This window comes from Phocoena sinus, chromosome 11 (assembly GCF_008692025.1).
Source record: "Phocoena sinus isolate mPhoSin1 chromosome 11, mPhoSin1.pri, whole genome shotgun sequence".
Taxonomy (NCBI): domain Eukaryota; kingdom Metazoa; phylum Chordata; class Mammalia; order Artiodactyla; family Phocoenidae; genus Phocoena; species Phocoena sinus.
Genome location: NC_045773.1, coordinates 87,969,378 through 87,996,960, shown reverse-complemented (window position 1 = coordinate 87,996,960; position 27,583 = coordinate 87,969,378). Strand labels below are relative to the sequence as shown.

Genomic DNA, 27,583 nt, shown 5'->3' with positions numbered 1-27,583 from the left:
CTGCTTTTAAGATTTTCTCTCTTTGTCACTGATTTTGAGCAATTCGATTGTGATGTGCCTTGATATAGTTTTCTTTATATTTCTTGTGTTTGAGATTTATTGAGCTTGAATCTGTAGGTTTATGTCATTCATGTCTCTACATAACTTTTTGAACATATGGAATATAGTTGCATTAAGTTTTATCTATCTACTAATTCTAATATTTGTGTTAGTTCTAGGTCAGTTTCTGTTGATGGATTTTTTTTTTTTTTCTCCTGAATATGGGTGGGATTTTCATGCTTCCTTGGAACCCTGGTAATCTCTGGTTAGATGATAATCATTGTTGGGTGCTAGACATTTTTGTACTTCTGTAAATATTCTTGAATTTTATTCTGAGATGCAGTTAAGTTTCTTAGAAACAGTTTGATCTTTCAGGTCTTGCTTTGTTAGGTGGGACCAGAGCAGTGTTTATTCAAGGGCTAATTTTGCCTCACCAATGAGACAACACCCTTCTGAGTATTCTACCCTATGCCTCATGAATTATGAGGATTTTTTTTTTTTTTCAGTCTGAGAACAATTATAGGAACAATGTGCCTGCAGTTTCAGGCCCTGTGGGAGCTCTAGGCACTGTTTTCTATTCCTTTCAGGAGTTTGTTTTTCCTAGCCTTGGGTAGTTTCTTCACATGCATGCACTGATCAGGGGTCTACTGAATCCAAGGTGCCTTCTGCGGATTTCCAAGTTTCTGTCTCTGAATATTCTTTCCTTTTTGGTCCTCTGTCCAAATTCTAGCTATTTTGATCTCCTCAGACTCTCAGCAAAATCTTCTAAACTCAGGGAGTGTATCAGCCTCTACCTGGGCTCCTCCTTACTGTACTACAGCCTGGCAACTCCCAGACCTCAAATACAGGATTAGAGTTTGCCACTAAATGAAAGTTGAGTGAGCAGGAAAGCAGCACTTTTTGGCCATCAGGTCAATTGTACAGGTATTGGATATTCCTGACACTAGCAGATGTCAGCTTTCAGTTCTTTGTATTTCTTTTTTTTTTTTTTCCGGTATGCGGGCCTCTCACTGTTGTGGCCTCTCCCCTTGTGGAGCACAGGCTCTGGATGCGCAGGCTCAGCAGTCATGGCTCACGGGCCTAGCCGCTCCGCGGCATGTGGGATCTGCCCGGACTGGGGCACGAACCCGTGTCCCCTGATGGGCAGGCGGACTCTCAACCGCTGCGCCACCAGGGAAACCCAGTTCTTTGTATTTCTTAAAGTAATATTTTACTACTTTAAGAGGGAGTTCTTCAGTTGGTTCTTAGGGTCATAAGTCTTCCAAAACCATTCTTACTTCTTGAAGTCCATTTATCATGCTCCTGCACCAGGAGATAGTTTGTGAAACTATGTCCTCCAGAGCCAAGTGCCCTGTCCTTTGGAGCCTGAGTGATAAACACATGCCCTTTTTCTGAGATTTAAGTACCAGCTGCTGTGCTGCAAGCCATTTTAGCAGCTACGCTCTGAAGTAAGCTTCTGCGAACTCAACCAGTTTAGATTCAGAACAGTTACCCTCATGTGTTAACAGTAACTCAGTGGGAGAGAGTTTACGGACAGACTTTATTGGTGCTAGTTATGAAGCAATTGAATTAATGCTGTCTAAAATTGATCTGTCAAACCCATAGTAAGGATTTATTTATAGCCCTTTATCGCACACATAAACTATCTTTTTAGTGATGAATGGTTGAGGACACAGAAAGGAGTATCTTCGTGGGTTTAATTATCATTGTTTTCCATGGATGGTATTAGGTCCACCTATTCAGATGGATAGCTCAAATTTGCTTTTATTTTTAGTACTTGTTTCAAGTACTCACCTATAACACAAAGCATGACAGAGATGTACTTTCATTAACCCAGAAGATGATTGGCTTTCTCACTTCATAAAATTTTAGTGTTTGGTATGAGCAACATAGATGTCCTTTGATAAAACATAATGAAAATTTTTAAGAGGATAATGATTTATCCCATGAGTCCACAAACTGTGGCCTGCGGGCCATATCTTGTCCACTGCCTGTTTTTAAATAAAGTTTTATTGGAATACAGCCAGACCCATTCATGTGTGGGTTCTGGCTCCTTTCTTGTTACAATAGCAGAGTTGAGAGGCTACAACAGAGCTGTGTCCCACAAGGTCTAAAATATTTACTACCTGTTCTTTTACAGAAAACGTTTGCCAACTTCCTGGTTTATTGCACTGCTGTTGAAGTGAGGTAAAATCTTAAGACCAAAACTAGGAATTGAAGAGGGATGTAGAGATTAAATAGTACTCGAGTGGGAGATTCAAGTACACTACTGCAGGGAGACATCTGAGCAGCAGAATGAGAGCTTAAGCTTCCTAACTGCCCATCACTGAATATATTTTAAATACTTTTGCCAACCTCCAAATTGGAAATTCAGATGTCTGAAGAGAAGAATTCTTAAATTCCATTTTATGGACAATAGCTACATATTTAAGGCTAGCAATCATTTAAATTACAGAAGAACACATTATGAACATATGAATAAATGTAAAACTGTCTTTTAAGTTAGCGATTTAATTGCACCATTTTCCCTGCCATTTATTTTTCTGTAAAAGCATAGAAAAGTCAGACTTCGAAGGGAATAATGAAGGGAATAATAAAGCTTAAGCATTGCATGGAGGATAAAAACCTTTTGCCCACTCTGATTTAGAGACCTCTATGACTCACAGATAAAAAGGGTCATCATAGTGTTTCTTATTATTAAAAGTATTACTCATTTTTTCTTATTTCATCTGAGTAACGTTAGGTCTATGTAATTTATTAATCAGGCCTTTCTCTTAAGCTTCTTACCCATTTACTTTTAGTTTGATATAGATAGATAGATAGATAGATAGATAGAGAAATAATCTGTAAAAGGTTTTCAGAGGTCTTGGCTTTTTAAGATCAACATCTAATTGTTGGGGTAGAGACTTAGGTAGGAAAGATATTAGGGCTTCAGCATTTGCAAAAGAAACAATTGCCTCTATTATTTGAGTTCATATACTGATACAAAGTGCCAGGCACAGTGCCTTATACTTAGAGACCCATCAATACCACTTGCTGATGAATGAGAATTAAACACATAGAGGGACACTTACGGTTCAGAAAGGCAGATTGTCACACGTATTTATCTTCTTTCTCTTGAAACTCTGTGAAAACAATAGTAAACAATTTTTTTAGTCATTGAAAATAAGAGGGGGGCAACTAATGAGAACCTACTGTATAGCACAGAGAACTCTACTCAATGATCTGTGGTGATCTAAATGGGAAGGAAATCCAAAAAAGAGGAGATATATGTATATGTATAGCTGATTCACTTTGCTGTACAGTAGAAACTAACACAACATTGTAAAGCAACTATACTCCAATAAAAATTAATTTAAGAAATAAAAGAAAATGAAAGGGGGGCTTTTCGTGGCCAAGATAATCCAACAGATCTCTGGAACACAGAGAACTGGTAGAGGAGCGGCGATCATTAAGTAGAACAGAGGAAGCCATGACCAAAGAGGGTATCGGTCGACTCTGGAGAGTCACAGAAGCTCGTGTGACAAAACCAGAGATAAAAGGGGATTCTCATCAAGGTCTTCATGCAGAATTAATGTCCAGAAACCAGAAGAGTTTTCCCCAGACAAATAATTTTTTGAGAAATCTCAAAATAAATTGATTGGCTCCATTCTGGCACTTAAAGGCATCACCTCAACTTGAATCATACAGCTCCCAGTTGTCACTGTACTGTTTTATTCTCAAATATGTGTCTTAAAGACACAAAGCTTGGTGAGACATTTGAGAAAAGACTACACTATAGAGTGAGACCAAGATTTTTTTTTTTTGGAGGGGGGGTAGGTAGTTATGACTATGAAGAAAACAAATGAAACAGGAAACAAAAGAAGACTTTAAAAGAAATACTTAGTGGTGTTGGAGAGGCTATGCTATTCATAAAACAAGATGCTATAAAAATAGGTTGATCAGGGAGCAAAACAAATGTTCTTGGAAACTAAAAATCTAGTTTCCCATTTTTTTTAAGTCAAGTAAAAGCTAAATTTGATGTAAGCAAGTAAGTAAATTTGATGTCAGTAAGTAGAACAACAACAAAAAAGACATGGAAAATAGAAAATAAAAGCTTTAGAGGATCAATCCAAGAGGAATAGGAATTCCAGAAAGCTTAGACCAAGACAATGAGAGGGAATGGTTTACAACATACATGTTTCTCACAGCTGAAGGCCAAGCACGTAGTTTCTAGAAGCCCATGATTTCCTCACGCAGTGAGTGAGAAAACGATGCACACCTGAATACGTGTTATGAAATTTTACAATAAATGTTAAGACAGGCCTGGACGCTTTCAGGGAGGTTAAAAATCGAATAGCTTCAAAGGAATGAGAATCTGCGGCTGCAGGTTTCTCATCATCAACACTGGATATCAAAACCCCAGGAGCAGTGCCTTCAGAGTTCTGAGGGCAACAGATGTTCAGCCTTAAATTCTTAGACAGACTGTCAAATGTGAGGGTGAAATACGCATTTCAGACATATAAGGGCTCAAATTTTCTCTTCCATACTACTGTTCGGATATGTTCCAGGAAAACAATGGATTAACAGCGGGATCAGGGAACTGAGTCTGTTGCAAGCAATTGAACACAACTCTGGCCAACTGAAGCAGAAAAGATGTTTATTGAAAGGATATTGGATAACTCGCTGAATTGTCACGAAGATTAGAGAACTAGGCTTGGCAAACAGGCAGGAACAAGGAAGTGTCCCTAGCCAGAACCACAGCTAAGACATCCAACCACAGCCATCACCTCCGCTCTGCCGTTTTGCAGGAGCAGCTCCAGACTCCGAATCTAGGGTGGGTGTGACCGCCTGTCCCAGCCTAGGTAGCCCTAGCCCAGGTTCCAGGGAAGCTGGGAGAGAGGATTGGGGGTCTTCAATTTCTATGGTTGATTCAAGAGGGGGGAATTCTTCCCCCACCCCTCCTGAGTTCTTTTGGCTAGTCTGATGATTAAATTGACACAAGACAGATTAACAGAGGAGGAAAAAAAACCAATTTAATTCATATGCACGGACGTCTCAGAGGAATGGGACCCCCAAAGTGACCAAAGCAGACTGTTTATATGTCATTTTTAGACGAAGAAACAATTATTTGTGAAGATTTAACAAAACCAAGGGGCTTGTACTTGGGGTAGCAGACTAATGAAGAAGTAACAAAGTTTGTTTATACGGCTCCCTTAGCCTTGAATTCCCTAATTCCGATGATAAGGATGCTTTTTATACCTTCACGTGGGAGATTTATTTCCCACTTTCATGGGGGACGGGGAGTCAAAGTATTTTTTTTTCCAGCTGTTTCTCCAATTTAATTCAAAATAATCATTGTGTTATTGAGGCATATTTTGGGGTGGCCTGCCCTGGGACCAACGGTAAGAAGGTGGCTGTGCCTTCCATCAAGATTGACAAAGTGGGGAATTTCCTAACCCACAGGAGGGCAGGGAAGGTTCAGAGGCTGGGCAGTCAAATAAAATGACAAATGTCCCCCTCAGGCTTCAACACTGTATGTGGTGAGGGAAAACTGCAGAATGACAGCGATGCAATGACCCGGAGAACCGCGCAGGGTCTAGACAGCAGGAGGTCCAAGAGCTTCAGGGAGAAAAAGTGGGGACTTGATAGCATATCTGATATGATGGCGAGTTGGAAAAAGTTGAAGATGTGGTGAAGGCAGATGGTGCCAACAAGCGGGAAAGACAATCGGGAACTCCAAAGAAAACAAACGAACTTTACAAAAAGGAAACGCATTCTCAGTATCCTGTTTGACTCTGAGGGAACAATATTTATCTAGTCAAAGTGCGCAGCACTGGCTTTTAATTTAAACAAAAATACTGATGTCACTATTGGGAGAAAGGGTGGAAGAAAGGTAGCTGTCTTATCATTGAAGGAAGTCTTCATAATAACTAGAAATGTCTGTGTAAGCTTATTTTACTTAGAAATAGGGAGGTGACCTCCAGGAAAAATAGTAAAATGTGTTCCCTTGGCGAGGTAGATCCCTGAACTCGTGGATTTTTTTAAAAATCATGTGCATCTATTTATTTTTAAATTATTTTTTTAAGTGATATAAAAAGGAAGGCAGTCACCAGTTCATAAGTAAATGGCTTCTATTCCAAAGTTAGACATCAGTTTGAGATTCCTTTTCCTTTAGAAACATTCATATGTACGTGGTTAGATTCCCCAACCAGTCCACAAATACAAGTTAGAGTGAAGTTAAAACGCCTAGATCTGTAGTTTAAAAATCAAAAGGAGAAAAATGGTCAAGTTTGGGATCCATTCTAGTAATCCAGTGAGAAATGATGGGGGGATCTGCCTGGGACAGTGGGGCAGGCGTGGAGAGGGACACCTCTGAGAAAGGAGAATATTCAGCCCACCAACTGCTGGTGGCTGGGATATGGAATGTAAGGGGAAATCTCCACCAAGATAAAATGCATACTAGCTACTCCTGGTGCCAGGTTACCTCCGTCTGAGCTTCCGGCGTGCTCTTCAGTTCATCAGTTCTCTGAGATATATTGGTTTCTGATTAAGCTCCCCACCTAACAGCTCATAGAGACGCTGCTCTTGATAGGTTCTGAACTTACCTATTGCTGGGGGGGAAAACTACAACAACAGCAACTCCAGAGGAGACCTCAGAGCTCTTCATCTTAGGTAACCTTATATCAATGAAAGGTTGATGCTGGGAGTGTGGTTATTCGCCTGGCATGTAAGGGACCATGATTTGGCCCTTTCTTTATCCTCTGCATCAGAGCCCCCCTCCCTGCCACCAGCACCTCCAAACTGGGGCCCTTCCAAGTCTCCGTGCTTCTGGTTGTGCTTGGACAGCCTGCTTAAGGCCCCTAAGTCCCACTCCCTTTTTAAATGGTTAACCAGATTGAGTTAATATATAGTCACAGCTGGAAACTAAGTATTCTTTTCTTAAAATCCTCGTGCCCTCAGCCACTGACCTAATGGCCAGAATCCAAGTGGGTCTCAACTGTGGTCTAGTCTCAAGCTGGAGGTCCCCTCCTTTGGGTTATTTCAGTATTGTGTTTAATCTGGTCCTCATGCTACTGGTTTAATCTCCATTTTCCTCTATTTCCCTTCTTCCTCTGTTCAAAATACCCTGTCTCACCCTTGGCTTTGAGACAATATGTATCGTATACCTAGTTCTTTCCCTTGCCCAGATCTATTAACTGGGGTAAAGGGAGTTTATTTTAGTGTTCACAGTTTGTTAACCTACAGCCAGCATGCCTTTTTCTTGATTTAATTTTTTCCTGTGACTCAGCTGAACGGCAGATAAGAACACCACTTTCTTTCCCACCATGAAAATAGGATGTGCATTCTGGTAGCATACCCCATTTATGTTTTGAACCCATATCTGTACACATTGAATGGGTATAAACCACCAGACCTCTTTTGTTGAACTCCAAATGGAAAAGATTTTTGTTTTTCTTGTTATGCAAGAAACCCACACTCACTTTAAAGTGATTTAGTAATATTAAAAGTTAAGAAGAAGAAATAAAGTCACCATAATCCTACCACCCAAAGATTAATACTCTTAAACTGTTTGTTATATATCCTGACTTACTTTCTTTCTATGCATATAGTTTCCCCACAGAAATAAAATTTTACTACTCACACTTTTTAAAAAAAGACTTACATATATAGAAGTATATCATTATTACTTGCATAACATTCCATTATATAAATGTACAATAGCTTACTGAATTTTTCTTCTGAGATTGGGCATTTATGTTGGACATAAGTAGAAACGTATAAATATTCAAGAAACTGGCTGTGCTGTTTTTAATAGACAAACCCTAGAAGCAACATAAATGTTCTCAGAATGTATTCCAAAAAGTGGAAGTGTTAGTTTGAAAGATATAAATTTAATATGTATATAGACATATCACTTTGTAAAACCCAACCAAATATTATACAGCTATAAACATGAAATCATTACCTCATATTTAATTTTACTTCTCAGAGATAATCTCCATTAACATTTGATGTGGATCTTTCCAGACCTTTTTCCTCATGGATACATGGAAAATTTCATATTGAGATCTATATAGTTTTATAGTTTTTTTACCCCTATGAGATCATATTATACATAGCCTTCTGCAACCTTAATTTTTCCCCCTTTATATTTCTTGAAAATCTTTCCAAACATGTAGATTAATCTCCAGCGTGTGTAAATATATATATTTAAGTATCCCCTTTACAGGTTGGTAATGTTGGAGCTTTGTGATTTACCTGCCAAGAGACTTCGGGAATTTATTCCTTGGTTCATTCAAAATAAATAAGTCAATTTGACTGAGTGCATGCCATATGTAAGGCTCTGGGAAAACTAAGTTACTTAAGACCTGAGATTGCACTCAGGTCCAGTGCAGAAACCTGGAGTATATATGTGTTACGATGGTGAAGTCATGCCCCAGCAGCCCAGAAATTGCTATGGCAGCAAAGGAGGGACATCTCAATCAGTCCAGGGAAGTCGTGGTCACTGACAAATTATTTGAACAGACCTGGGTTCAATCCTGGTATCTGTGACTGATTAACTGAGACTTCAGGTAAATCCTTAACTTCTCTGCCTCAGTGCAGGATGGGTATAGGAATGCCTACCCCACAGTGCCATCATGAATATTTATTGGGAAAGTGGTTATAGCAGAGGAGTGTTGAGTGTCCATTAGTAGGTGTCTGGCTAAGTAAACAAATCATGGTATATTAATGAATACAATATTATGAAGCTCTAAAAAATAAGGTCATTCTCTGTGTACGGATAGGGACCAAACTCTGAGACATGCTACTAATAGTGTGCGGTTTGCTACCATTTGTGTAAAAAACATTTTATAAGGTGTGGTGGTATAAAACTGTGTGTATATATATATATACTTGTATTTACCTAGACCATCTAAAAGGATATCTAAGTAACTTCGTAGTGCTTGCCTTTGAGGAAAGGAACTGGGGATCATGAGTGGGAGAAAGACACATTGTAAATCAACTATACTCCAATAAAAAATTTAAAAAGACTAAAAAGAGTGGGAGAAAGTTTTTTTTTTTTAATGGTTATGAAACACACAGTCTGGTTTTTTATTTTTATGTTATTTATTTATTTATTTTTGGCTGCGCTGGGTCTTCGTTGCTGCTTACGGGCTTTCTCTGGTTGCAGAGATGGGGGGCTACTCTTCGTTGTGGTGCGCGAGCTTCTCATTGCGGTGGCTTCTCTAGTTGCAGAGCACGGGCTCTAGGCCTGTGGACTTCAGTAGTTGTGGCCCGGGGACTCAGTAGTTGTGGCTCGCGGGCTCTAGAGCACAGGCTCGGTAGTTGTGGTGCACGGGCTTAGTTGCTCTGCGGCATGTGGGATCTTCCCGGACCAGGGATCGAACCCGTGTCCCCTGCATTGGCAGGTGAATTCTTAACCACTGCGCCACCAGGGAAGTCCCTGGGAGAAAGGTTTGCTACCCATGTATATCCATTTGTGCTGTTTGAATTACCATGTGCATTTTATGTAAAGGAAAGGATTTTTTTTAAATTATGAATAAAATAAAACTTAAGTTGATCATAAAGTAAGATGGTATCAACTTAATATAACTTTTCAACTATTTTTATATGGCAGTCTTTCACAATCATTTTATGGAGTGGTTATAAGCATGGACTTTGAAGTAGGCTTGTTTACTGGCTGTGGGGATCTTGGAAAAGTGATTTAAGAGCTCTAAACCTCCATTTTCTCCTATAAAATAGGAAATAATAATAACAGCTATCTTATGGGGTTGTTGTAAAAATAAGATAACACAGTCAAGTGGAAAGCAATTAACCTGGCGTATGACCTATTGTAAGCGCTCAAATGTTGAGTGCATTATGGTTCATACTAAAAGCCTATATCTAGGACTCTTGGTTGCAAGTGGTAGTAATCTAACAGTTTTCTCCTACCAAAAAAGGGAATTCTTCACCTCACACAAATGAAAGTCTAGTAGATCTGTCTTTGGGACTGGTAAGATCTCGTACCTCCCTTGAAGGCACTGGGACGCAGTCTCTCTCTAGCTCTTAACTCTGCTTTCTTCTCTGTGGGCTCAGTTCCCAGGTAGCTCCGGGCTTACATCCTACCAGCCTGATAACTCCCAGTGAAAAGAACCCTGTACTTTCCAACAAAAATCCCATCGTTGAGTGATTCATCCTGCTTTGGTCATGGGTAAACCACCCGTAAACCAGTCACATTCGCCAGCTGACTGGACTACACTGATTGGTGGGCCCAGATTAAGGTGCTCACCTCTGTAACCTAGATAGTAAGGGCCAGCCTAAGATGTTGAACAGTGTCAGGCCTTTTGTTTTCAAGCCTGTTTGTTTTCAAGAGAAACCACCTGAACTAAGAACTGTGGAGAAGTTCCCCAAATGAAAAATTAGGGCAACAAATGCCAGGTAGACGGAAACCATGGATGTTCCCCTCGGCCCACTGCTCGGCTGCCTGACAGTTCCTCCTAATATTTTCATACGTACATTTGCTGAAATGCGTCACGGTGCAACTGTTCCTTGCAGAGGCATGTTGTCATAGTCGGGGCTGAGGTCCTATAGTTAGCACATACTTCCTTTCTAGTAAAAGCCACCCTTGATAATAGCTCAGGCAGATGCCCTGTGGGTGATCTATATAGCGTCACTCATGTTCGGCCTTTACTCCTACTTAGGACCAAATGGCTGGGCCTCCTGTTAAGCACCAGATATATTAGTTGCTGTACTGGTAGGGGCCATGTAATATGAAGGTCTGTTTATAAACAGGGCAGCGCTCTGTTCAGCAAGACGTTCACACTAAAAGCAAACAAAAATTGAGATGACCGAGAAGAGATCTTTTTTTTGATTTGATTTTTTTATTGTGTTTGACTTACAATATTATTATTAGTTTTAAGTGTACATGGAACATTCTCTAGAAAGTGCTGACAGGAAAAAAAAAATCAACCCAGAATTCTGTATCCATTGAAAATATCCTTCACAGATGAAGATGAAATGTTTTCAGAAAAAATAAAACTAAGATTATTTGTCACCAGCAGACATACACTAAAATAAATGCTGTAGGACATTCTTCAGGCGGAGGAAAAATGACACCAGGGGACTACACATATCTTCAGGAGCCAACAAAGAACAGCAGAAAATTTGAATTCCAAGAGGAGATTTTTATCTGCGCTGGTGCTCTGTCCAGGGCAAGGGGGTGTAGGCAGAGACTACCTGCCCTGTTTAAATCCTCCCTTCTGGCTTCTTGTTTGTCTTAACAAGCATGTGTGCGCGAACTCGCTAAGGTAAGCATCAAGGTAATGCTGCTTCATCATAGCACTTCCCCAAAAGGAAGTCCAGTTACAGTGCTCACCGTCAGATCTAGGACCTACAAGTACTATGTGTTCCAGTTTAGTCCCCACTCACTCAGCAGTGGAGGAAAGGTAACAGGATAACCCAACAGAAACATCCATTTGGAAAAGAGGAAATCACACACGGTGGTCACCTCCCGGAGCATGTCATGTCCCCCCAACCCCAACAGGAATAGCAGGCACTTGGAGACTTGCTGGAGATGTGGCTTGCTTGTGGCTCCAAGATGGTCACCCCGATTTCTACTCTCTGGGAGGATTTTCTGGGGCTGCCTTTCTTTCACAGCTCATTTCTTTTCGGTGTGAGTCTTATAGGTTTAGGGATTGATTCACTTAAAGACTGAGGTCTCATAGGCCTTTGCTTCCTCTGGTGCCTTTCAAATGTAGTAGATTTTCTATCCAGTATTGAGATTTGTCAACTCTATGGTTCGGTGCTTGGTTACCAAAGTCACACAACCTGACTAGTTCTGGTCCTTGAAGTTAGATCGCAGTTTCTTAGCAACAGATCTTGGAATTTCCCCAGCCTACAGCACACTGCTTCCACAGGCCTTAACCTCAAAGCAATTTGAAACAGTAGCTGAGCATGGGGAGGCACAAAGGACATGCCCCCAGGCTGCTGGCCGGTGGGTGGTTCTTTACTGAGGGTGCAGGGAGAGTGCAGGCCTTAAGGGGCCAGGAGCTCAGGGGCCCAAGCCCTTTGCCCATTTTGCCTTCCTTCTGTGGACTTTAGCAGGGGCAGAGAGTACAGCTGTATATCTTCTTGGATTGCTTTCTACTGAGAAAAAGCCTCCAAAGCAAAGCTGTTTTCTCCTTCTCTACTTTTAGGTGAGCCTCTACAAAGCTTGACTCTTATCAGTAGTAATTTACTGCAGGCCACAGGAAAGAAGTGACCAACACACCTGGCCCCTTGTCATTAGCAAGGCCTGCCAGCTCCCCATTTCACTGGAGCCCGTCTTGACTCAGCCATTTCCACAGGTTGTCACATATTCTCCACACTTTCAGGAGCCCAACTCAAAGTGCTTTGAGCTAAAAGGAGACTTTATTGGCTAATGTAACTGATGTAACTGAAAAGTCTGGGGGAGCCCAACTGCATGACCTGACCCAGAGCTTTGAATGATGGCCTCAGACCCCTTTCTCTCTGTTTCTCCACTCTGCTTTCCCCTGGGGAGGCCTCATTTCCAGGTGGCTTCCTGCTACCAGCATATCAACCTTACTAAGAAGGCGCACCCCTTCCTACCAGTAGTTCCAGAAAAATTCCTGGGGTTGCCTTCGTTCAACGAGCTTTGGTCCTGTGCCAGAAGGACTGCAATCACTGTGGGCGAGGGGGAGGATGGAGCATAAAGACCAGCCCGGCCTGGGTCACCTGTGTGCAGCAGGCCACTCTTAGTCTGTGAGAGGGAAGGGATGCTCCCCGAAGAACAAGCAGGGAGTTTTGCCTGATGAAGCAGGAATGTTCACTGGGCCGACCAAAGCAACAGGCCCACACAAGGATTTGACAAGAGTGTTTGGGAGCAGACAATGAAATGAAGAAAGTTAATTTGCTAATTGTCATTCCTAGGCCTTTGGAGTGGTGATGCACTGCTCAGCAGGAAGATAATGTGTGCCACAAATGCAAGCCACGTAGTAAAAAGATACATATATTTTCCGTATATATATACGGAAAGTGGTGAAATGATAACTTTAATAGCATCTTATTTAGTAATATTTTATAAAGCCGAAACAGCATCATTTTAACATGTAATCAACATAAAAATTATTCATGAGCTCTTTCAGCCTTTTTCGTGCTAAGTTTTGAAATCCAGTGTGTGTTTTACACGGACAGCACGTGTCAGATCGGATGAGCTGCCTGTGGCTTGTGAACAGAACGCGTTCAGCTGCTAAGTTGTTACTTCAGTTTCTATGTCTTGGGGAGTTATTTTGAAATTGTGAATCTCCTCATTAGAAGCATCCGCCCTGAAATGAGCCTAAATGCACATTGTCATGTGGGCGTCTAGTTGGTACCACCCCTGTCCGAACACCCTTCACACCCATGCAGTCAGTACTCAACAGTTACTTATTTAATAATTACCTGGCTTCTCTCCTGGACTCTACGCACTAGGAACCAAGGGACTCTTATCTGTCTTGCTTACCTCTGTTCCCTTCGCCCAGAGCCCAGTACATAAAAGACATGAAGTGCATATTTTTATATGAAAAATCAGATTAAAAACTTGGGTGAGAGCTTCTCGTTTGCCCAGTTTGATGACCAAATGGGGAAAGTAATCCTAGTTGAAACCCAGGATTGAGTGTTTGCGGTGTTTGTTATTCTGATGAATGCGCATTTGTAGTCTGTGACCAGTTGTGTTACTATTCAATCACCCTTTCTTTCATTGAATATATATATATATATATATATATATATATATAGAGAGAGAGAGAGAGAGTGTGTGTGTGTGTGTGTGAGACTGAATACCTACAGAAACCCAGGCTCTGTACCAAGCCCTGCGTATACAAAGATAAATGGGAAGCAGCCCCTGCCTTAAAGGAAATGAGAAACAGATAAGTAAAATAACTCTTACATCCAGCAAGTGTTATGATACCAATAAACACAGAGTGTTTGGGGAGCACAAGGAAGGGGGTTCAACCCAGGTCAGAGATGGAGACAGAGGTTTGCTGGGGAAAAGTGAATTTAAGTCCCGTGATGCCTGCGGTATTCTTAGTCTCCAGCCCCATGCCTGGCACGTCTGTTGAATCAATGAGTAAATGAACAAAGTGGCTCCAGAGCCTAACCCTGAAGGATGGTTGGATTTGTCCATCTGAGCCCAGGTGGCGAGAGCTCCGCCTCCGGAGCCGGAGCCCCGGCTGGAGGGAACCGAGACCCTGAGTGAAATGGAGGGGGCCAGCGGGGGCTGGCGCGAGCCTGTGGTGTCCGGCTTCACTTGTGATCGTCCACACGACCAGCGACCAACGACTGTACTCTCTTATTCCAGGCAAAGCGCAGGCTGGAGCTAGGAGAAAGCGGTCAGCAGTACCTCTCAGATGGTTTAAAAACCCCCAAGGGCAAAGGAAGAGCTGCGCTCCGAAGTCCAGATAGTCCAAAAAGTAAGGATTCCGTGATCTCTTCCTGTCTTGGGTGTGAGCCTCCCAACTTTCAGAGCTTGTGGCTGAAGGGATGCCAAGGTGTGGATAATTTTGGCATGTTTGGTTCTTTTTCATTTCTGCCTGTGCCTATCCAAAAAATAAATATGATGTCTGCAGACAACCAGTGAGAGGTTTACAGAGTCCCTCCGATACCTGAATACTGACTGCAGGGGAGGCCTCTTTTGATGTGTGCAGTTTCGTTTTTCAACTCAGAATACAAGCTCTTTGGCACTGTTCCATAGTCAAATCTAACTTTACCTTTCCTTCATGGACCTTACTTCAGGGACCAGGGCTAGCTGGGTGTAGGTGATGTCTATGCCAGCCTAAATCTCGAGTTCAGCGTATGGCAGCGTAAGGGTTGATTGAGACCAGCAAATTGCAGCTAGTTTCCATTTCCATCAAGCACAATCGTTGTTTCTTTTGGGAGAGAGAGAAAAGTAGGTTGGAAATAGCTAAATAGTCCTTTACATCTTTGGCATTTAATGCAAAGGCTAAATTAATTTAGACTTTGTCCTCTCCTATCCCATAGTGTATGAATTAGGCAATCCACAAATTGTGTGTCGTACTCAGTTAAACCCTTGACCTGTGCACCTGTAAGAGAATAAATGCAATATTAAATGAGGACAGTTCATTCCAGAGGGATGGGGAGACTGGACTGAACGACCTTTCCAGGTATTCTTCATCTACATTCTTTGAAAAGTTGGTGAACAAGTTATATACACACAGAGACACTGGAGTATGAAAGGGCCGTTAGGATGGGTCTGTCTGGGTCCCATCAGCAAACGCTGGGGAGATTCACAGCCGGACCCCATCAAATTAGGCTCCACATGTGCTGATCCCATGAGGCTACAGCACTTTTTCATTCATTCAACAGATATTTTTGAGCACCTACTATGTGTGAGATACTTCACTAGACCCCAGGGAGTAGGGTAAGCCAAAGTAGAAACTACCGAGAAATTCACAGTAAAACGCTTTAATCAAACAGGAGTTTTTACTATCCCTTCCTTTTCTAATAAAGCAATTTCATAGCTTTCCATAACTCACCACAAACATCAGCGACAACAGCTTTGCTTCCAACACTAATACCTGGGCAGCTGGGGGAATGGGGGCTTGCTTGACTGCAAAGAAACCCTTCATTTCTTTACCTTTCCCCCTATCCCCCTACCCGCTCGGCTTTTGTTTTTCTTTAAGCTCCAAAATCTCCCTCAGAAAAAACACGGTATGATACGTCACTTGGTCTGCTCACCAAGAAGTTCATTCAGCTACTGAGCCAGTCACCTGATGGGGTCTTGGATTTGAACAAGGCAGCAGAGGTGCTGAAGGTGCAAAAGAGAAGGATTTATGACATCACCAATGTACTGGAAGGCATCCACCTCATTAAGAAGAAGTCTAAAAACAACGTGCAGTGGATGTGAGTATGAGTCACGGGGCCCGCAATTCACTGGCTCTGGGGTCCTTGCAAACTGCAGAGGGGTTTCTCCCAGGCCCAACTTTCACGCCCATGCCCACACTTCATTCCTTTTCTCTCCTACTTCTCTCTCCTTCTCTCTTCCCTCCTCAACTCCTAGCCAGAAGTTCAAAGTCTCTTTACAAAGAGACCTTCTGTTTAGATGCTGTCAGAGATAAAAGGGTTTATATTCAATTAACCTCAAGCAAGGGGATCCTGGGATTAAATGGAGCCCTGCATCTGTAAAGTAAAACGCTGTTCATCTGTCACCGTGATATCTACGTGTGTGCTCACATGTGTAATCTAATAGATGCTTACACAGGTCTGTGGCTTGTCTCTAGTAGGAGTTTAGAAACTATCTGTGGCTGTGTATCAACACGTCTGTGTGTACGCACAGTTGTCAGGTATCTTTATTGATGGTTCTCATTGCCGATTAACTCACTTTCTGTGTAAATTGAGTCAAGGTTCCTTCTGGAAAACCGGGATGATAATACTTGTCATCTACACACCCACATGTATGATTAAATGTATGATAATGTCATTTGTGAATTATGGACACAGCATCTGAACACCCAGTGTATCAGAAGGAACTATGAAAGCATTATTGGAAGGAATAAATCTGTTACGGGTTGGCTTTGAAAAAAATATTACTTCAAACATGATAAAATGAACATGTACTTTTTGGAATTTTATGACAATTCAGTGACCCATTTTAGCCTGTGGTTGAGACAAACCTGTTGGGAACTGGGTTTTGTTCTTGTATCCAGCACAAATACCTGTTTTCTTCACCTCCTTTTCCTTTTTAGTTGTTGGTATAAGACCCTCAGAAATTACCTACGTCTTTCATGCTTTTTTTTTGGATGACGTTTGGTTGAAATTTGAACCATTCCATCTTTCTCTTCAAATTTTTCTATCTTGTTATGTCTTTCTATCCTTTTTCCCCTGTTTCTTTTCCCCCCGCTGGGAGGCATGTGGCAGGAAGGAGCCGCCTCCTTTTGCCCTTTGAATTTGAGTCTTCTGAAGAAACAGCCTCCTCTGGAGGAAAGAAACCTGAAAATAGCAGTGTTTTTTCACTTAATTTCTATGGTGTGAAAAGTGAAGGACTTTATGTACGGAAAAATATGTATAAACATTCTAATTTTAACACTTGGCTAACAAACAGTGTGACCTCCTGCATCAAGAGGGGACATTTACCCAAAGGACCGTTTCTCCCAGCCCTCCCTTTCGCCCTCTCCCCTTTGGCCTGTCGAGCAGCCATGCAGAGTCTGTGTTTGGGTTTCCAGGGGCTGCAGTCTGTCTGAGGACGGGGGCATGCTGGCCCAGTGTCAAGGCCTGTCTAAAGAAGTGACCGAGCTCAGTCAGGAAGAGAAGAAATTAGATGAACTGATCCAAAGCTGCACCCTGGACCTCAAACTGTTAACCGAGGATTCAGAGAATCAAAGATATCCTTTGTGCCACCTCTTTGGCGGGGGTTACTGCCTTCTAGACTATTTCCAGAGTTGATGATCTGAATTTTATGCACAAGGTAGAATTTTACTCGTTTCATACAAGTAAGCGTGTGTGTGTGTGTGTGTAGGTGTGTGTTCAGTATTTATGGAATGATAGTCATTAGACTGCATCCTATCGTACCTCTTTTTTTTTTTTTTTTTTTTTTTTTTTTTGCGGTACACGGGCCTCTCACTGTTGCAGCCTTTCCTGTTGCGGAGCGCAGGCTCCGGACGCGCAGGTTCAGCGCCCATGGCTCACGGGCCCAGCCGCTCCGCGGCATGTGGGATCTTCCCGGACCGGGGCACGAACCCGCGTCACCTGCATCGGCAGGCGGACTCTCAACCACTGCGCCACCAGGGAAGCCCAGGCAACACTATTAATGAGATATGTAAGGTGTCAGTATTCATATTAATGATAACAGCAGATTCATCTTGGGCTTCCCAGGTTTTAGGTGGGTGTTAGCTGTCACTGTTGGGGTTCTCATATTCTCTTTTCTTTTCATCAGCTATTGGGGGCAATTGGAATTTGTTGAATCTGTAATTGAACTCTAGTTGAAGGAATTGAAAGAGTATAGAAGAATCGTTTTATAATTTTTAAAGCACGTTATGCTGAATCACAGCACCAAAAACTGATTTCAGAAACACCTCAAGGCCTAAGAAATCTCAGCTTATCCATTCATCCACACACATTAGTCCTTGGAAGTAAAAATATAAAAAGCCAACTCTTGTTCTTAACTGGCTGACAATCTGTTGACCACCTGAGGAGAACTTACTGTTCATCACCTCACTTCAGACCGTAGAGGAGAGAGATTACTTCATCATGCTGACGAGAAGATTTTGCAATTTTCTCACTTATTAGTAGGAAACAAAACCAGTATTTTAAATAATCCCATCTCTGATTTTAGTTCCCCATTTATCTTCGTTAGAAAATAAAATGTGACCTGCCCGGTTTCTTCTAGTGTCTCATCTCTAGTAGGCTTTCCCTTGGAGTTATGGGGACATTTATTTTCCAACTTAAGCAGTTTTTTTTGAAACTCTGATTGTTCATTTCCTGTTGGCCAAAGGATTAACCTTGTCAGCTGATGCTTAGTGAGCTGGGGAAGAGGCGTGCTGATTGGACACCGCCCCCTCGCCCCTCCCCGTGGTGGCCAGAGTGGGCTTACACCGGAAGAAATGAGAGTAGCTCTAGTTGGGCTGCTTCCTACATTGTTTACTCGGGAGCCCCTTCGGGGAGGAGACGTGGCTGTTCCATGTGATGGGCAGCTTACAGCCTTGTCACCTACATTAGCTTTCTCTGGTGCCTTTGTTGCAGAAAATGAAAGCTTCCTTGCAGGGGGCTGCTAACCCAAGAAGGAGGGAGCCCCAATGGAAGCACTTTTAAGTTTGTGAGATGGGAGAATACGTTTGCACAATTTATTTCCATTTGCCATCCAGTTCCGAATTTGGTACAGCTTGCTCACAAATGTGTTGAAATTTTCCTTCCTGCGGCACGTTGGGTAATTGTAGATGAGGTTTTATTTTAATAAATGGTTGTCGAATAGCTTTTTGACAGTGGGCTGTGGAGTAAGTACCTAGTTATCAGTTTCCCCACTGTTCTCAGTAAAAATTCGTAACTGTCAGGTCTTCTGTAAAGACAGCAATTGGCTTCCTTGATGAAACAGATGATGACCTAAAACCCAGAATCCTGCGTGAGCTGTCCTGTCAAGCTCAACACTGAAATAGCTGTTGTCTGAACTACTGAGACTTAAAGATGATAGTCTGTGATAGATGCCCCTAAATGTACATGCAGATTTTGGGTGAATGTGCTTTTTTCTGGACAGCAGGTTCATAGCTTCCTTCAATTTCTAATAAAAAGCTACTAATCTAAGGGACATCATTTCCTCTAGGCTTTGTAAGTCCTGTTTCTGTATTTAACATGTTAGATCACAGACTCTATTCACTACATTATATTACCTCCGGAAATGCTTTTGTTGGGTTGTGATTTGCTGTTTTATCCTAGGCATTTTTTGTAAGTTAATATGAAAAGCAACTGGCTAAAGACATTGTATGTTAATTATGGTACTCCATGCCCCTTATAAGAGAAAGCTATGCAACCTGTTCTCTTGTAGTACCAAGTCAAAGCCTGTCTCTCTAAGCAAGCTAGCATGAATACTTTATCATAAAATAAGTACCATGTTCTTTCATAATATCCTCTTAGGTTTAACTGTCAGGGCACTTTAAAGAATTGTTCAGTGCTCGGAAGTAACTACCAAGAGTACTGAAATATTATTTTACTCTCTTTTCCTAAATCATTTAGGTTGCAGATCATCTGGAAGCTGCTTTCCTCCTTGTGAACACTGAAATGTTGTAGTTAATAATATCATACAAAGGGTAATCTTTCTAACAGAGAAGTAATGACACTCTTATCAGTAGGCAATATATAATCACAACCAGCCCAGGTACACTTAAGGAAACAAGCTCTCTGCCTGAGCAGTACTCGGAGTTCTTCCACTGATACATAGATTTCATTCATTCATTTGGGTGGCTGCTGACACTTTTTAATAATCAAGTAGCAGATAGAAGTTACCGGTGTTTCAACAAAATTAGGGTTAATAGGGCTTAAATTTTTTCTGTGAATTGGGATCTGCCATCATTCAATTTGAGTGACAGAGTACGTCATTGGAGTTCATGCAATACCTGTGCTCCAGAGGAACCTGGTTTGAAAATCCCTGACGAAATTGGGTTCCAGTTTTCTTTTGAGAGTTTATTTTAACTATTCTGTTTCTGTGTTTATGTTAATATCTTAAGTAGCCATGAACTTAGAAATGGAAAGAAAAAAGCTAGACACTTCTTTTGTTGTTTAGAATAACAACCAGAAAAGAAGATTCATGGAAGATCCCATATATTTAAAGATCTAGAAGGAGAGACAGATATATTCTTCTAAGAAATAAAATACTTAAAAATTTTTCCATGCATCTATTTTGTTATCTTCATAATGGTTACATCCGAGATGATTAGTTGGAAGATTTCCTTAACACTCATTACGTTAGCTTATGTTACATATCAAGATATTCGAAAAATTAGTGGCCTTAAAGACCAAACTGTTATAGTTGTGAAAGCCCCTCCAGAAACAAGACTTGAAGTGCCTGACCCAATAGAGGTAAGGAGATAACGTCTTTGTTCATCTGTAGAGATCTTTTTGGAATGCCTGGTGTTAAAGAATCATTGACTCCTGGTTAAAGTCTGTATTCTCCTAAAAGCTTGATAGTTCTTCCCCATCTGTTTTACTTAATCCTAACTTTAAAAACATTTCAACAGTTTGATATGTATTGAGTGTCCAAAAATTCTAATTTTAACATAGCAGGGCATTCAACTCAAAGTGGTATATGGGGCCCTGTCCCTCTTGTATTTTCTCTTTTTCATAATTTGTTATATGGTAGTTCTGATCCATTTGAACTGGTGGGGAATTTTACGTTGATTACCCTGGATGTGGTCCCCACCATGGACAGAGATATAAATGTTTTAAAGTAGTTCCCTAACTTATCTTAGGACATTTTAAGAATTTATCATTTATAAAGAAATCAAATGGGACTTCGGGTTAATTGATAGACTAGAATATTGTAAGAAAATAAGGAGCATAGTTCCGTGATTGCTTTCAGATATACTTTGATAACATAGGCCTAGACTATAAAAGATACAGAAATGTAGTAAAAGAATGTGTAGAAAATAAAAAGAGAATGAAATTTGCAAGCTCCCATCTAGGGTGGAGTTCTCACCTTAAATGATAATAATAGCTCTATGACCTAGATAGAGAAGAATTTTAAATGTAAGTGTACTGCATTCTCTCATTAAACTCAGTTCCTAGCACTTAAGAGTACTATTCCTCCAGTGGCTATTAAAGTTCAACATAAAAAAAACCCTACTGTTAAGGAATAATAACATGGGAATACCGTATTTGGAACACTTAAAAGACCTTCTAACAGTTTGCATAAAAGGAATATATATATTTTTTTTAAATTCACCTCCTCTTGGCAAGGGTCAGCAAACTTTTTCTTTAAAGAGCCAGACAGTAAATGTTTTTGGCTGTGTGAGCCCTACAGTCTGTTGGGACTATTCAACTGCCCAGCTCTGCCATCATAGCATGAAAAAAAGAAAAGAAGAAAAAAAAAAAAATATCAGCCAGAGGCTACACACAAACAAGGGGAATGGGCGTGACTCTGCCAATAAAACTTTATTTGCAAAGCCAGTTTGTGGACAGGATTGACCCTCGGGCTGCAGTTTGCGGACCCCTGCTCTAGAGGATGACAGTCATTGATTGAGGTGGACTACCAGTAGAGAAACAAAAGGAACAATGAAAATTACCCTTACTTTCCATTTTTTGATGAAGATTACTATAGCTCTCATTTCCAAAAGAACTTTCTGTTTGAACTTATCTCACTTCTTCTGTTCATAGAGCCTACAAATACATTTGGCAAGTACCCAAGGACCCATTGAGGTTTATTTGTGTCCAGAAGAGACTGAAACACACAGTCCAATGAAAACAAACAACCAAGACCACAATGGGAATATCTCTAAACCCACTTCCAAAGGTAAAAATTCCACTTTTGTCATTTGGAAACTATGTTAAAAATGAATGTGGCTAGAAGGATCCTGTATCAGAATCACAAGTCTAGGCAAGAAACAAAAATTTCTGTTATTAATGTTATTAAGGTAACATTTTTTTTAAAAAAAGTCATTCTGAATAGTTTGCAGAAGAAAATAATGATCTTCTTCAGGGCAAATGGCTCCTCCACCCACTTAATGGAGCCCCTACAGGCTTTTGCCATCAGCAGAGACCATTTCTTTACAGTGTTTTGGAAAACCAGCGGAAGTGAGGAGTGAAGCTGTAAGCTGTCTGGGTGAATCACCAGCTACACTTGGCTGCACACCTCTGAGTGATACCGCAGAGATCATTGGAGAGGGAACTGAAAAAAGTTAGGAGAGAAGAGCCTTTTGCCAAAGAAGTTTTATCCTAATTTCCCCCGCAATGTGATGGGGAGAGAATAAGGGAGGGAAACCCCAGGAAAATAAATCTAATGCATCCCTCCACTGTCTACACAGCAAGGGAAGCTTTTTGCAGTCTTTTTGTTTTTTTCAGATTGGAGATATGCATTTAATTTGCTTCTACTACCTCCCAATATAGGAGCAAGAATAGGAATGATTTAAGTGATCAGGTCTGACTTAATATTGAGGGGGAGAAAAAAATGCTACCTCAAATGGTAAAACAAAAGACCACTTTTTTTTTCCACCCTAGAACTTCAAAGTGGATGTGTCTTTTTATTTGTATTTTTAGAAGTATCTTTAATAAGCTACTTGTTCAAAAAAAGACTAAGTTAAAATTGGTGATCTCTACTAAGGAGCCAACTTTTCAGTCTGTAGGTTTTGTTTTCTTTTGTTTTTCTTTACAGAATGACTAACTGATAGCAGGACATTTTTTAGCTTGTTAGCCTCTAATCTTTGAAGCTACGTGTATTCTTGTTTGCTGTCGGTATTTTAAAAGATGAGTCAGTAGACAAGAACACAGAAAGGCTTACCAGAGTCACTGCTCACAAAGCCTGTTAGCATGAGGTGATCTATACTGTAATGTCATCTAATTGTCCTTAGCAAAGAGTGTGCAGGCTTTTATAACAGCAACACGTACATGCTTCCCCAAAATTAATTTGATTGTTGCCTAACTTATTTTCTTGTGTCCACCAACTTTTTCCTTTCAGACTTGGCTTCAACCAACTCAGGACATAGTGATTGCTCGATTTCTATGGCAAACCTTTCTCCTTTGGCCTCCCCAGCCAACCTTTTACAGCAGACTGAGGACCAAATTCCTTCCAACCTAGAAGGACCATTTGTGAACTTACTGCCCCCCCTGCTCCAAGAAGACTATCTCCTAAGCCTTGGGGAGGAGGAAGGCATCAGCGATCTCTTTGATGCTTATGATCTGGAAAAGCTCCCGCTGGTGGAAGACTTCATGTGTAGCTGATTATGCTTTGTGTGGACTTCCCTTATAAACCCATATTTTTTTATTATGAAACCGAACATCTGTCATGCAGTGTTGTCCCTTCCTACCTTCTTCCTCCAAGATAGTATCATGAAGTAAACTACAAACTTCAGAACAAAGCTGACATTTTAATGAATTTAAAAAAAAGAAGAAAAATGTCTAAACGCACAGTTGCAGGCGCCCTTGGGAAAGCCCTGCCTCGCCCCAGGCTCCAAAATCTCCTGGATGAGTCAGCAAGTGAGAAAATGTGCAATCAGGTGTCTCTCACCCGTCCTTTTCCTCCCTCCCTCCTGGACTGGCTTGCTGTGCCTGACGGATGGGCTGTAGACTGGGGTCTGGCCACCTGGCCCACTCGCAAACAGCAATCTTCCTTAATAGCATTTCAAGCCGTGCCTTCTTCGCAGAATGCATGTCTTTGGGGTCTGCTAATTTGGAATGGAACTGCAGGAACTGTAAACTTGAAGTCATGCTAAAGTATGAAATGGATTTCTTCAGCTCTTCTTAGGAATATTTAAATTACTGTCATAATTCAGTTTAAGCTATGGACTGCATGTCCCACTAGGAGGTCAAGAGATCCTCCACAGCCTTTCAGATGAAGAAACTGTTTTCAAGTATTTGTCGCAGATACAGAAGAATAGTTGAGTTCTGCCCCTCTGAGCTGTTGTGGATTTTTCCTGTCTCCATAAACCACTTCCACTCCCCTGCCCCCAATGTATTCGTAAGTTTGAAGTTGATTTGTAGCAAATGCCTACTTTGGAGTTCTTTGTGGATTATTTTAGATTTTTTTTTTAAGCTGCCATTTAAGCATTCCTGTGGCACCCATCACCATTTCAATTTAATTGTTTACTTTGAAGCAGTTTTTGCTAATTCAAATTATTTAAGCAGAGGTAGAGAACCTCTATTGATCAGAGCATCTAAACGTGTGTGATCTAAGGTTTAACAGCCTCTGCAAGAAGCTTCGCCCCATCTTGCTTCCTTTCCCAGGAGGGGGCGCTTGGAGCCAGTGGAGCTCGCTGACAGGGGCGGCCCATCTGGAAGGAGAACCAGGTCAGATGACACAGCAGCCCCAAGGAGCAGCAGGTGTGGATCCCTCCGTCCTTGGGCTTCCCGGGCCCCCGTGACCGGGGAAAGGGCTCTCTTATACTGCACTCAGGGAGACCACTTCTCAGGATGGGGTCAGATGGAGAGGCCTCTGGGGAGAAAGACATCCCTCGTTGTGAGTAGGGTTCTATCAGTGGCATTTACTTCCGCTGGTGAGAACAGCTCCCATTCCCCTCCCGCTACGAAGGAGTGAGCTGGACCAAGGGAAGTCAGGGATGTAGAAAAAGAGGACGGGATGCCAGGGCATCTTCCCCTTAACTCTTCAGGAATGGTGTCCCAAGTTGGAGGCTTCGTGACAGCTGCAAATCCTACCAGTTCTGTCCAAGAATGGCTTTCCCATTGGCCAGGGGGAGATGGCCCTCTCCCGCTGGGAATGTGGCAGAGTACCTCACATCCATTCCTTGGATGCTAAAGACTGTGGGAATGAGGGAGTCATCTAAAAAACAAACCTCAACACAAAGAACAGTTAAATTGAAATGCTATGTGCCCAACACAGCGGTAGGCACATAGTAAGGCACTCGATTCACGTGTTCAATTGAATGGCAAATATATCCCTTAGGAAAAACACAAAACAAAACCGCGAAAGCCCTAGCCGGGTTAGTCTAGGTAGATTTCCACAATATGCAAAGTGGTGGTCGGGTCAAAACAATGACACCAGCACTTTAAACTATTTGTGTAGGTATGCATGGGTGTATGTTTGAGAAGAAAAACAAAGGTGCAGATCATCCTCCCTTTTCTTCTGCCTCCATCCCCACCCCCGTCGTCCCCTCATACACACACTGGACTTGGTCCGAGATGAAGCATTGGGGGGGTGGGGGGAGGAAGGGGGAGCTTTGTGTCAAGTGCCTACTGGAAATGCACTGTGGGGTGTTTTCCTGTATGGGAAACCATTTATGCCAAGCTTTTCCCCATTTCCCATATTTATCTCATCTGGTTAGCTGCCTCCGCTTCCAGCTTTGTGTAATTCTCTTTGCCAGCTGCACAAAAGCTGATTTTTTCCCAAAGTCTAAAGACTGAGCTCACCTGACTAGGTGTTTGTGTGTTTGGTTCAATTTCTCGTTAAACCTTTTCGTAACGTGATGCCGTATTTATTGTTTTAAAAATGAAAGGAATCCTAATAAGTCTTACAAGTTCCTTCATGCATAAGGTTTTCCCAGTTAATGGGCTTAACTGGTGTACATTAATTAGACGTCCATACTGTGTTCTGTTTGCATTATTAGTCATTTTATTTTTTACATAGTATCTGGCACACAAAGTGGGTTAGTACTACAGTATTTGCGTTACTTTAAGTACTGAGTATGCAGGTTTCCTGGTGCCGTTGAGTTGCTGCTATTAAAGCTCACACATGAAATGGCTAAAAGTTACACGTGTGCGTATTATGACTGCGTGAGCCTTAGAAAGTAAACTGTATAAAGAGCAACACATGAGCTGTCAAACAGTGTTAGGTGTGTGTTTATATGTACAGATCTGTGCGTAGCAATCGTTTTATTTAAGTTGATATGCAGCCTACTCATATTTTCATTATCTAGCAATTTTGTACAAAAATAGCAATTGATTTGTAAACACTGCCAGAATATTTTCTAGCTGGTTTGTAATTTTTTAAGAGTGTTTTGTTTTTGTTGTTGTTGTTGTTGCGTTCTTGTGTTCATTTCTGTTGTAAGTGTAGATCTGTAAATACAATTGCAGTATTTAAAGCTTCAGCTTTCAGGAAAAAGAAACGTAAGAACTCAGCGTGTGCATGACAACTTGTGTGTACAAGAGGAGGGATTTGAAGGAAGATGCCTTGCAGAGTGAGTCGGGTGGCAACTGTCAGATTGTGGGAATTTCTTTTCCTATGGGGTACATGATTTTGTCAAAAGTAAGTATTTCTCCCAAAATTGGGAGCAGGCAAACTACTAATCAGTTTAGCTTTGTGTTGTATGCTAGTTAAAAGAAGAAAATATGTAATATAATGTAAAAAAAAAAAAAGCTTTTATGATGGATTTTGTAAATAGATTTGTTACAGGGTAACCTGTTCTCTAGCTGTGATCTTACCACTTCAAATGGGTGTAATTTGAATAAATTTTGTATGGTAAAGGATCAATAAAATGATTTTTTTTTAAAGAGCTTAGACTTGTGGATGGATTTTCTTACTATTGTCTTATGCTCCTACATTCATTTTATTTTTAAAGACACGCTTAGCAAGTTAAGGGGAACGTTTGAACAAAAACTCATAACATCGTATGTCTTCCCATTTAGTTGGGATTTGGGGAACATTAAGCAAAAAATTTTTTGAGCACCTGTGTTATGCTTGCCACTCTGGGAAGCAGAAGCACTTGCCATGTCTCTGATCACTTGGCAGAAACCACTACCAGGTGTGGAGGATTTTTACACTGAGAAAGTGACAAGTCAAGTCTTATTCCTCATAAGGAGTATGAAGCCAGTAGATTCTATTTCTCAAGATTGGTAATTACCTTCCTCGTTCTAGATTCTGTTTCTTATAATGCCACCTGTGAACAACTTCGGATTTTTTTTTTTGACTGCCATGTCACTCCTAACTCAGAGCTCATTATGTAAAAACTTCAAAATGTATATCGTATACACACACAGACACACAATCAATACACAAGAGTTAATATACAAAAAAGAAACATCCCCTGCCGCCCCCCCACCCCCGTCTATTCACCCCAGAGGTAACCACTATTTTCATTTTTCCTGTGTGTATCCTTCTGGTCTAGGTGTTTTCTAGGCATATATAAACACGTGTTTATATACAGTTTTTAACATAAATCGTACTTAATACATATATGTTGACGTTTAGCTTTTTTTTTTTCCACTAAATAGCATCGTGGACATCTTTCCATGTTTGTACTTAGAGATTATGTTCATTCCCTTCAAAGGCTGCATAGCATTCCAGTGATTAAAATTTTATTTAATAATTTATTTACCTAGCTAATTTCCTGTTTGAAGATATTTTTGGAATAGAAAATATGTTTTATTGAATGCTTATACTATGCCAGGTACTATTTTTTTTTAATATGGTAAAATACACATAGCATAAAATTTACCA

General features: G+C 41.1%; 1 protein-coding gene across 2 annotated transcripts in view; it reads left to right on the top strand.

The window, feature by feature from the left end:
* Window positions 1–26,641, top strand: part of E2F3 (E2F transcription factor 3) — a 79,904-nt gene extending 53,263 nt beyond the window's left edge. The window contains exons 2-7 of one of the 2 annotated variants that reach the window (XM_032649089.1): window positions 14,339–14,450; window positions 15,681–15,900; window positions 17,220–17,378; window positions 20,448–20,562; window positions 21,856–21,991; window positions 23,153–26,641. In XM_032649089.1, coding sequence (XP_032504980.1) covers window positions 14,339–14,450; window positions 15,681–15,900; window positions 17,220–17,378; window positions 20,448–20,562; window positions 21,856–21,991; window positions 23,153–23,415 — 1,005 coding nt within the window. In that variant the 3' untranslated portion in view covers window positions 23,416–26,641. The remainder of the gene's footprint in view (window positions 1–14,338; window positions 14,451–15,680; window positions 15,901–17,219; window positions 17,379–20,447; window positions 20,563–21,855; window positions 21,992–23,152) is intronic. The other variant, XM_032649090.1, reaches the window with a different exon arrangement.
* Window positions 26,642–27,583: the final 942 nt, after the last annotated feature.